The sequence below is a fragment of the Cucurbita pepo genome, chromosome LG16, assembly GCF_002806865.2.
Source record: "Cucurbita pepo subsp. pepo cultivar mu-cu-16 chromosome LG16, ASM280686v2, whole genome shotgun sequence".
NCBI lineage: Eukaryota > Viridiplantae > Streptophyta > Magnoliopsida > Cucurbitales > Cucurbitaceae > Cucurbita > Cucurbita pepo.
The window spans coordinates 818219-830366 of record NC_036653.1 but is presented as its reverse complement, the minus strand read 5'-3'; the positions used below and the strand labels follow the sequence as shown (position 1 = coordinate 830366).

General features: G+C 40.7%; 2 protein-coding genes across 2 annotated transcripts in view; both read right to left on the bottom strand.

Annotated features, from left to right (window-relative positions):
- Positions 1 to 1055, bottom strand: part of LOC111777624 (cytochrome P450 78A7) — a 1866-nt gene extending 811 nt beyond the window's left edge. Inside the window, exon 1 of the mRNA XM_023657301.1 lies at positions 71 to 1055. Within this exon, the coding sequence (XP_023513069.1) occupies positions 71 to 1036 (966 nt within the window). The 5' untranslated portion in view covers positions 1037 to 1055. The remainder of the gene's footprint in view (positions 1 to 70) is intronic.
- Positions 1056 to 5818: 4763 nt separating this feature from the next.
- On the bottom strand, positions 5819 to 12121 carry LOC111777884 (ubiquitin carboxyl-terminal hydrolase 27). The gene is made up of 10 exons (XM_023657615.1): positions 11813 to 12121; positions 11600 to 11720; positions 10436 to 10536; positions 10120 to 10347; positions 9255 to 9323; positions 8994 to 9122; positions 8656 to 8793; positions 7042 to 7104; positions 6562 to 6870; positions 5819 to 6459 (listed from the first exon to the last, which is right to left on the bottom strand). The coding sequence occupies exons 1-10, from the start codon at positions 12053 to 12055 to the stop codon at positions 6214 to 6216; spliced, it is 1647 nt and encodes a 548-aa protein (XP_023513383.1). The 5' UTR covers positions 12056 to 12121; the 3' UTR covers positions 5819 to 6213.
- Positions 12122 to 12148: the final 27 nt, after the last annotated feature.

Here is a 12148-nt window from a genome sequence, read left to right as displayed (position 1 = left end):
AAAAAAAAAAAAAAAAAACCCTCAATCCAAAATTGAATTTTTTAATTAAAAATTAATTAAATTTACGTACCCATAAGACAGCCACCATGTCATCCTCGTTGAGCTTTTCATCGCCGTCGAGAGACAGCAAAACGTCGACGAAATCGGAATCATCCGACGGAGCTTGACCGCGGCGGTGCTCATCAATTACGCCGCGGACAAATTCATTAACTTTAGGGACGAGTTGGGCGCAGCGGTGGCGGATACGACCCGGGTCGTAGAATCCACTAAGCCAGGGGAGATAATCCGACCAATTAAACGCACCGAGCAGCTCGAACCCTTCACGAACCAACTCGCGAACCGTTTCTAATTTGGAATCGGTCGGGTCGAACCGCTTTCCAAATACGCTCCACATCACGTTGTTCAAGGCAGCGGCTTGGAGGTGTTTTCGTAAGGAAACGGCTCCGTGAAGGGTTTGTTGGTTGTGAATGGTTTGTAACATGGCGGCGCATTCGAGCTGGCGAGCGGGTTCGTGGGCGGCGATACGTTTGGGAGAGAATAAGTGGGTCGATGCGATTCGCCTCAGTAGACGCCAGTAGATGCCGTTTGGGGCGAACCCTATGGCTCGCCCGAACATTAGACTCTTGGCGGACTGCTTGAGAGGGCGGTTAGCGAAGTGGGGTGAGGTTAGAATCTCCTTTGCTGTATGAGGGTCGGAGGTAACCACAACAGGGGTGGAACCTAGACTGAAGGCCATTAGCTGAGGGCTGCCTCTGGCTGCAGCCATGGCAGCCAGAGTCCGGTGGGGTAGGCCGTGGGTGAGAGAGAACAAGCTGCCGAGAATTGGAAGGCCGCGGGCGCCGGGGATGGGACGTTGGCCTCTATGGTTCCTTCCATTGGGCCAGGCAGTGCCGGCGGTGGCGAGAAGGGCGGAGAGGAAGGCGAGGGAGAGAAAGGCGAGGAGGAGGAGGAGCGGAGAGAATTGGGAGGGGAGGAAGTGAGGGAGGGTGAAGAGCCACCAAGTGGTGTCTTTGGAGGGGAGGGAAGAGAGGTCCATGGGGGAGAGAAGGGGGAGGGTTGTGAGTGGGTGTTGCAGGGGGAGGAGGGCGGAGAGGGGGGGTTTTATAGGGAGAGGGAGAGGGAGAGGGAGAGAGGGCGGAGAGGATGATTTTCACGTGGAGAGAGAGAGATTGGGATTTGCATGAAAGAGAGAGAGAGAGAGATTGTGATAAGGGCGTTAAGGGCGTTATGGAGAGGCAGAGAGAAAGGGAGGGGGAGAGATGATCGTGGGGTGGGGGTTACACTTTGGATTCATATAAACTCATTGATACCTGTGAATGTTATTATTAATTTAACTTCACACTCTCACTATGGACTCTAAACCACACATCCCACCACTACTTACTTCCATTTCTTTTTCATATAATAATATCTCTTCCCCCGTCTATACTAGATATTGTTCTCTTTGGATGTTCATTCTCGGACTTTTCCAAACCTGGTACGGAGCTAGAGGGTTTCATACTATTATAAGAATGTTTTGTTCTCTTCTCTAACAGATGTGAGATCTCACGTATTTTGAACTAATTCGAAACGTTAAGTTGGTTGGGTTAGTGATACAAGCAATTTGGGTGTTGGGTTATGTAGTCCACGGCTAGCCGATACTCTTTGGACTTTCCTTTGTCTATTAGGAGATGTTTTCACACTCTTATAAACAATATTTTGTTAACCCTCTCTAACTAATGTGAGATCTCACGTATTTTGAACCAATTTGAAATGTTGAGTTGGTTGGGTTAGTGATACAAGCAATTTGGGTGATGGGTTATGCATGTAATCCACCGCTAGCAGATATTGTACTCTTTGGACTTTCATTTGTCTACTAGGGAGAGGTTTCCACACTCTTATAAAAAAATGTCTTATTGACCCTCTCTAACTGATGTGGGATCTCACGTATTTTTGAACCAATTTGAAATGTCGAGTTGGTTGAGTTAGTGATACAAGCAATTTGAGTGTTGGGTTATGTAGTCCACCGCTAGCCGATATTGTTCTCTCTAGACTTTCTCTTTTATGCTAAGAAGAGGTTTTCACACTTTTATAAAGAATATTTTGTTTCACTCTTTAACTGATGTGAATATCACATTTTTTTTAACCAATTCAAAATGTCGAGTTGGTTGGGTTAGTGATACAAGCAATTTGGGTTTTAGGTTATGTAGTCCACCGCTAGCGGATATTGTCCTCTTTGTACTTTCCTTTATCTGCGGGAGAGGTTTTCACACTCTTATAAAAAAATGTTTTGTTTCACTCTTTGACTGATATGGGATCTCACGTATTTTGAACCAATTTGAAATGTGAGTTCGTTGGTTTAATGACACAAAACAATTTGGGTGTTGGGTTGGATTATCACCTCATTATTTTTTTAATTGGTTTAAAAAAATATATTGATTCACCGTACATATTACATTAATGATTAATATCTCATACAGTTCAAATATCAAACATTTACAAGTTACCGTGCATCACTAACCTCGATTACAAAATGTTAAAATAAATTATTAAATTGTATATTTCATGAAATGTCTCACCATATTATAAAATAAATTATTTGATGGATTGGGATTTATTTATTATTTTAATGTTCATATAATGGATAATAAGAAATGGACTTTATAATCATAAAAGAAGTAATTAACGAGTTGATTAACAAGGTTTGATACCTATGTGTATGTCCATGGTGGGAAAGTGTACCTAATGGAGCTGTCATGTCAACATGTTTGATACGAATAATGGAGGGAGAAGACAAATCTCTCGTACAAAATTTGTGTGTTTATATGAGGGCATCAATTCATTTGGCTTTTACTATCGATGCTCTTTAAACCCGGTTCACTTCAAGGGAACGAGAACGAATGAAAATGAATAAAGTTTCGTTCTTTATTATATGATGTTTATGGAGCACTAGAATCAAACAAGGGACTTACCGACTAGGCAGGGCGTATTTTGTACTTAGAATATTCACATGTTTGAATACGGGAACAGGGTTTAGCCTACGAAAATCGGAGCGAGAAACTTAATTTGAAGAACAAAATTCTTCTTCAAGAATCAATATATTGTTGAGTGTGCTCGTCCGTGTTGAACATAACTCTTTGTGAGAAACACTCGCACTCTTTATTAAGGCTAATCGAGAAGAGATTGCAAGACACTTTGTAGAATACTACTACATTTTGCTACTTGAGACTGGTTGGGATTTCTCGGGGGTGAAAACCTAGTTAGGGTGTACGGGTATTTATGGTAGATACCAGAAAATCTATTTCTAAAATATCTAAATATTTTCCTAAAATATCTCGATTTTTTTTCTAAAATATCTACTATCTTTATTCTAAAATACTTATAAGGGTTACATACAATTACGGGGCTGGACCATATTGTGGTAATGATGATATTTTAAAACAATTGTTTATGATTGTTGGGAGAAGAGTCTCACATAAACTAATTAAGGGGTTGATCATACGTTTATAAGTAAGGAATACATAATATTGGTACGAGGCCTTTTGGGGAAATTAAAAGCAAAGTTACGAGAGCTTATGCCCTAAGTGGACAATATCATACCATGCTTTTAACTTAGTCATGTAAATAGAATTATCAAATGTCGAACAATGAAGTTGTGAGCCTTGAAGGTGCAGTCAAAAGTGACTCAAGTGTTGAACAAATTGTGTACTTTATTCAAGGGCTCTAGAGAAGGAGTTGAGCCTTGATTGAACAAAGGGTGTACTTTGTTTGAGGGCTTCGGAGAAGGAGTCGAGCATCGATTAAGAGGAGGTTGTTTGAGGGCTCCATAGGCCTCAGGAGAGGTTTTATGATGTACTTTGTTTAAGGGCTTCAGAGAAAGTCGAGCCTCGATTAAGGGGAGTCTGTTCGAGGGCTCCATAGGCCTCCGGGGAGGTTCTATGATGTACTTTGTTTGAGGGGAGGATCGTTGGGAGAAGAGTCCCACATCGACTAATTAAGGGGTTGATCATAGGTTTATAGAATACATCTCCATTTTGAGGAAACCAAAAGCAAAGCACGAGAGCTTATGCCCAAGTCGACAATACCATATAATTGTGGAGGTCCCTAATTCGAGCACTCTAGATATTTTTGGCAAACAATCATATAAAATTTTACATGAACTAAAATCATATAACATCATAATCAAGATCCAAAACGAAAATATTATAGAATAAGTGTTGTTCAAGTTATTTACAAATGGGGAACGGGAATGGGATACAAAATATGTACAAGTACAACCCATGAAGATACAGACTAAACCGACATCACAAGTCGACACCCTTATGTGACAACGCAGCTCTCGAGCACCCCTCCACCTTGACCAGCAACATCCTTCACTTGAAAAAGAAAAAGTAGAATCTAGTCTATACACATCCATATAAGGTTAACGGGTGGCCTTTTCATAGAACAAACTATACCGTCAACATCTAGGGGAGAGACTCCTATGTGCCTACCAGCTACTTGGTTTACCCATGTGATCCCATGCCCCTCTCAAAGCGGGTTTACAGTACAACGAGTTTGTTCAAGAGACCCCTAATTATTTCTACACAGGATAGTGACACCTATCATGAGCTAAACTATTTATGTAATCCATCGTCCCCTCTCAAGGCTAGTTTATGGGCTCTCGACACGCTTCTACACATAATTTAAAGAAAAAATATGCTTGCATATTAGCACGTTCAAGCGATTCCTACAAGTGTTACTTAAGAAAGTCTAAGAGGTTACTGACTTGGATGTCGCGTGCCTTTTCAAATTATCTTTTCCATGTGTTAAAAGCTCCAATTTTTTTGAAAATTTACCGATAGGCCCTAATTCAAGTATAATTAAGTTATTATTGAAATCAGGATGAAAAATAGTCGAACGGAGGTCAAACAGGACAAAAAGAACTCACCATGCGCACTCACGCGACTCCACACACAAGGAGGGAGTCCAACACGCGGATTCACGAGCGCAATAGAGGAAGGATACTCATGCTCCTTGCGCAACGATAGAGTCGGGTTGGATCAAGCGTTAGTTCGGGCCGCAGGTCGCAAATCTTGGATTGGTCAAGTCGCTGCGAGTCTACTTCTACCTTAGATGTGTGTCGTTGCCAATGGACTATGTCACCTCCTATCCTAGATGCATACGCCTCCCCTCCACACAACACGTGTCCACTTCTGGTTCGTCTTCTTCATGCGTGCAAATGAATTTTTTTTTTCTAGATTTTAGTTTTCATAATTTTAGTTTTCATAATCAACTTCGTTCATTCACCAAAGAGTTTTAATCCATATTTCAAAAAAAAAAAAATCATCTTATTCAGTCAACTATATAGAAAAATAAACGAGTTGGGCCAAAAATTAACTTCTTACCCTTTTTTGAGGTTGGTTAGAACTTTGCCTTCGAGTCCAACTTGAATGTGAGAAGATGTACACAAATTTGAACTTTGAAAAACAATCGAAGAACGAATTATAAATGAGAAAACTTGAAGAGAAACCCTAAGTTTTTCTCAATCTAACCTGAATCTACATTACTAAACAGAATCAAGTTATTACAATCATGGAACCTTCGAATGGAACAAGCTCCCATTTATTTCGTTAGAATCGATGTAGGCAGCGTAATATGAAAGACAAAATTCTTCTCCAGATGCGACCAACAATTGAACATGCACGCACAAACAGCGTGTGGCCAAACAAACTTGGATTCCGCACAAGCGATGTTCGCAAACGGTCCAACGAAGCTACAAAGCTAGACTAAAAATGTGAATGAGACTTGAGTTCCCCCTTTAAGGCTTGTTGTGAGCATGTGAAAATCACGACCGATGTACAATCAATGAATTCAAACCACTTTAAGCTTGTGCGTTGAAGAAATGCATCATTAACATCTAGCTGAATCAATGGTGAATGTCAAGAAACATAATGGAAAGAAGAACCTTTAAGAGTCACAAGTTTGGTCAGAAGTGTTGGTGTTGGTGTTTGGAAGGCTACGAAGTAAACCTCCAGCCCACTGGCGGCATACATAAACTAATTATAAGACCGCCAAAGACAATCAAACTCTTTCCTGTAACATAACTAATTCAAATCTAAGTATTGTCTTTTGATTCTATGTGGGCTCTCCGGTTTGCAGATGATCCTTTGCTGCATTTGATCAACAATTGTGAGCTAGATTTCACAAATTTCGTCTTTAAGACTCCGAACCGAACACGTTGCACCCAGCATTCTAGATTCTCTCATAGAACAGCAAGGTAGCTTCAGCTGCAAGAACTTCTTCTTCAGAAACAAGATGAACTTCTGAATCTGATACATGAAACCATTCTGTAGAGACATCCTGCAAACGTGCATCGCTATCTTGAACTCTTCGGTAAACGGTGTAATGGCCACCCCCGGCTCTACCGAAATGCTGAACAACTGAAACGACTCGATACAAAAAAGTTTCTGACGGTTCGATTTGGCTAGTCCTAGTGTCCTGTATGATAAGAGAATACACAAGCACCACAGAGGCTCAAAAGTGAACTAAATCAGACTTCAAGAATCCATGCTGTGAAAGCAATTAGAAGTTTAGACGTACCAGGGAATCCCAGGTTTCCGAGCTCGCTCGAGTTTCAGAAGAACTGGTTTCTTCGGCGGAAGGTTTTAATTGGTTTGAGCAAAAGGGCTCACCTGAGGCGAGATTCGTAGGGTAGTCATCCTCTCCTGTTAGTCCGTTTATGTAATTTAGCATTGTGGTATCGAACTGTCTTCTGAAGAAATCGAGACGGTGGCTCGGTTTTTTATTTGATGAATGTTGCTTTCCGAGTTGTTTTTCTATGTCTTTTATTTCTACTCCCGTCAACATGAACGGCGACATGTCCAAAATCAGCGGGAAAGAAATGTGGCCCTAAGGAAGGAGATTGCAAAACGTTAATAAAAGGCTATGCAACCTTTCACCATGGAGCTCACACCAGAAAAATCATACAAGGAAAAGAATAGAAGATGAAGACATTTCACATTCTACAACATATTTGTCAATTTAGGGGTCAAAAGTCAGTACTAATGAAAAATTTGATACCTGAAGTTTGAGTGCGTCACCGAACATGTTCGTTGAAACACGTTTTAGATGGATGCATAGAATCTGCAAGTAAAATAAATATTGATGAGAACAATTAGCTATGGGTAATTGTGATAGTATCATGCTAAATCCATCCTATACGTTTTTTACAGAAAAAATCGAGCTTTCATTCGGACAGTTGAAAGAAAAATAAGGGCATACAAAAAAAACAGGAAAAAAAAAAAAAGATTGTGAGATCCCACATTAGTTGGGGAGGAGAACGACATTCTTTATAAGGGTGTGGAAATCTCTCCCTAGGAGACGCGTTTTAAGAACCTTAAGGGGAAGCCCGAAAGGGAAAGTCCAAAGCGGACAATATCTGCTAGTGGTGGGCTTGGGCCGTTGCAAATAGTATCAAAGTCAAACATCGGGCGATGTGACAGCGAAGAGGTTGAGCCCTGAAGGGTGTTGGACATGAGGCGGTGTGCTAGCAAGGACGCTGGGCCCCAAAGGGGGTGGATTGTGAGATCCCACATCAATTGTGGAGGAGAACAAAACATTTTTTATAAGGGTGTGGAAACCTCTCCCTAGGAGACGCATTTTAAGAACATTGAGGGGAAGCCCGAAAGAGAAAGCTCAGAGAGGACAATATCTGCAAGCGGTGGGCTTGGGCTATTACAATACATATATTATGATACTCTTCCTCAAGCCGAACAAATATGTCAATCAAACTCAGCTTCTTGCAATGATAGTTTATTCTTGCTTCGTTAAAGGCTTTGGTAAGGATATCTCCCAATTGTTCTCGAGTCACATATCCTATGGCACGGACCCTTTCTGTATTTTCTCACAAATAAACGACAATCTAATTCAATGTGTTTAGTCGACTCATGGAACAGTAGATTGAACACTAGATGAAGGAAGCCACAACCACTTAGCCAGTAGTGCTGACTCCCAATCCCTAAACCTCCTAATTCTAAGCTTCACCACTGACTCTCACTTAACCAAATGAGACCCTCCCCTCATCAACTCTTTACCACAAGAAATTCCTTATCACCCTCAAGGGATTAATTCATAGACGTCGTAAACAACTACATTGTTGTGTTGGGCGATCAACCAGGTGCTCCTATCCAAGCGGACTAATGAATGTCAACTAGAACAACTCACTTTCCTATCGTTTAGTAGGAGAACCTTGATTGTTTGTGGCTGGGAAATGATGACCTCTTGCTAATGGAGGATCTCACAATCCACTCCCCCCCCCCCCCCCCCCCNTCTAATCGATGTGGGACCCCCAAATCCACCCCACTTCGGGACCCAACGTCCTTGCTGACACATTGCCTCATGTCCACCCCCTTCGGGGCTCAACCTCCTCACTGGCACATCATCTGGCGTCTAGCTCTGATACCATTTGTAACTATCCAAGCCCACCGCTAGCAAATATTATCTTCTTTAGGTTTTCTCTTTCGGGCTTCCCCTCAAGGTTTTTAAAACGTGTCTGCTAGAGAGAGGTTTCTACACTCTTATAAAGAATGTTTCGTTCTCCTACCCAACTGATGTGAGATCTCACAATCTTGAATATCAATGATTCGTTTCTTACTTGAAAATAAAAATAAATAAACAAAATTTTAGCCGACATACCTTTGGACAGTGAGCAATACTGAGTTGCTTTAAGGTGAATGAAAACTTATTTGACCATGGAACTTTATATAAATCAAAAAGTCTGTCACAAACACAAGAATCTTGCCCATCACACTTCATAAGTTCTTCAATCTCCATCTAAGAATTTCAAAAGAATAACACCAATTATTAAGAAGTTAAACTCACGTAGACTAAAAACGAGGCTATTGTATAATGAGGAGTCCGCAGCAGTTTATAAGTCGAAACAATTGAAAAAAATAACACCATAGCTTAAAACAGGGGAAGGGAGGTAGAAATCCATGTAGAAAGAGAAATGAAATTCCAAGTAAAAGAATTACTTTAGATGCTCCCATTGAGGACAGATACTTTAAGCCAGCATCATGCCAACAAGAGCTGCAACGATAATTCTCGACCTTTTCAGCAGCAAAGAACTGCTTTAAGCAATCCATCAACGTACAGCCGAAAACCTACTATTGCATTTGAAAAGGCCTATGAGTACAGGAAAAACATTATGTAGCTGTGTTATACAAGAATAATGGGGCATGATATTTTAAGTAATGGTCTCCAATACCAATGAGTAAAATGGTGAACAGACATACAATAGTAGAATCACCCCTAAGCACTGGTGAAAGGGGCAAATTGTGAAAGGATTCAAAACTCAGTGAGATCTGCAAAAAAAAAAAAAAAAAAAAAAAAAAAAAAAAAAAAAAAAAAAAAAAAAAAAAAAAAAANGCCCAAATAAAAAATATAGAGAAATGAAACTACTAGAACAGAAATGTGAGATGCCACATCCATTGGAGAAGGGAACGAGTGTCAGCGAGGACGCTGGGTCCCGAAAGGGGTAGGTTGTGAGATCCCACATCGGCGGGGGAGGAGAATGGAGCGGTGGGCTTGAGTAGTTACAAATGATATCAGAGCCAGACACCAAACGATGTGCCAGTAAGGAGACTGAGCCCCGAAAGGGGTGGACACGAGGCAATGTGCCAGCAAGAACGCTAGGCCCTGAAGGGGTAGAATGGAGGGTCCCACATCAATTAGAGAAGGGAATGAGTGCCAGCGAGAACACTGGGCCCTAAAGGGGGTGGATTGTGAGATTCCACATCGGCTGGGGAGGAGAACGAAGCATTCTTTATAAAGGTATGAAAATCTCTCCCTAGCAGACGCGTTTTAAAAACCTTGAGGGGAAACTCAAAAAGAAAAGCCCGAAGAGGAAAATATCTACTAGCGGTCGCTGAGCCGTTATAGATAAATAAACTGAGAATGTAAAAAGTAAGATAAATCCACCATGAGTTAAAGTTTTCCAACTTAATTAAACGTTTCATTTCCAGTAACATGCAGAGAAATTCGCCCCTTATAAATTTAGAGACAAGGGAGTCACACAATAGTTTATACAAGAATAAAGAAATAACAAGAAAGTATGACCCGGAAGACCTATGAATTTAATGTTATGAAGTCAGAATAAACCTGGGAAGAACAACTTTGACAAGTTAAGATGCTACCAAGAATACCATCAAATGGTACAAGGAAGTGACCTTGCCATCTTTCAAGCTCACTGGGGCTCTTACTCCTGGAAGTAATAATCCTACCATTAGAAGCCAACACATCGACTAACGAACACTGCGGTGGATGATTATAATCCGAAATCTCTTCTTTTAATGAAGAAAGAAGATGAAGGAATGCTTCTGCTGCATCCTACAAACCGACAGTAACACAATACGACATGAAACACATAGTTGGATTCTGAAAACAATTAAAAGAAATAACTGCAACTGTGCCACACCTGCTGGCTTGTTAGATTGAAATTCGGAGCGTAATAAGCCATTGCAAGCATTACTTTCCTCGGGCTCAACACGACTCTCTCCGAAGAGATTGCACTTAGCTCTGCAGAAATGATTTTCATAGCATAACCGAATGAAGAAAACAAAGAATACTTATTAATGCTTGTTACAAGGTCCTTTCATTTATCAAAGAAAAGATTATTTCTTGTTAGAAATACTTCATAAAGCAAGCATAAGTGATTTTTTTTTCTTTTTGATATTCGTGTGTGCCCAATGTCATGGTGATGCTCGTCCAGGGCGTGCTGCCTATGGCCGCATACCCATGCCACGCCGAACCCTTTACTTAATTTTATGTTGTATTGTCTTACTATTGTATTTCCTATTTGTACGACTACTCGGTGAAATTATGTTTAGACCGCCAGACCTGAATCACCTCAAAATATACTATAGGGGAGTGTGACTAATGTCAACTTCACCCCCTGATTTTGTATGACTGTTCGGAGAAATCACGTCTAAGCCTGTCAAACCTAAATCGCCTCAAAATGTACTATAGGGAGATGCGACTAGTTATCAAATTCTCCCTATCCGAAAAGCTACATGTTATTTAAGCCGTTGTATTGCCTTTTGCTTATATATAACATTGCTTACTTTACTCGCTTTCAAAAATCTCTCTGCCCCCGTTTTCTAAAACCTTCTTCTCAAACGAGGCCAAAGGCTTGAGCATGCCCGGCCATAGGCAACTCAAATACAAATTGGCTTGACTCACTTGATGTTGAGAGTGAGTGCCGCACAATCGCAAAGTCCACGGCCAAGAAAAGTGCAATTGTGACATCCAGGACAGCTCAACTATTCTCACTTTATAACTCTCTTACCCTACTACATTTTGTTGAAAAGAAAACTCGTACGATACTAAATGTTCCCAAAGTCATTCATTACTTCTAAATCTTTATCATTTACATATGTAGAAGCATACTTAATGATTAGAAAACTACATGGAATTACAGTAGCTTCTCAAAGATAAACGTTGCATCAAAGATTTCCATAACATCAATTCCGAAAAACGATTCGCGGAAACTGAATTGCATCTAAACATGTCAAATTGAGCACCATTCCCTTCTAATTTGCGAAAAACTACTTCAAATGAATAGCGAATTAAGTGATGGTACCTTCTAATAGTGCAGCTAAAGAGATCGTAAGTGGTAAGGCATCACTCATTTCCTCGTGAAGTTCAAATTCCTCCATAAGCTTGTGAAGAAAAGGTTGAAAAAACACACAGCTAGCTAAAGCCTGACGAAATTTCAACATTCAGATGAATATGAGTACAATTCATAGATAAAACTCGTAGAAAAAGAAAATCCATGAGCTGAAAGTAATAATACCTGTAAAATCACATTGAAAAAGCAATTGTTTCCGAGATTTTGCAATCCAGGAACTAGGCGAAGATTCTGGGACGAACTTGCACCCGCCGTCCAGGATAAAAGGCCTATATTGTTGAGTTTACCATCTCTAATGACCGAAAACAGAGCGGCGGCGCTGAGAAGTCCAGCAACAAACACGTAAAACCCCACTGGTTGTAATCGCCGGAGGAAGTTCTTCATAGATGCTTCTTTTACCCGCTTCATTTGGTAAGACGGCGACCGAAGGAAAACTATCGACTTCGTGCCCACATCGTCGGCTTTTAAAGAAGAAAAATTTTAAATTAGAAAATCGTTTCA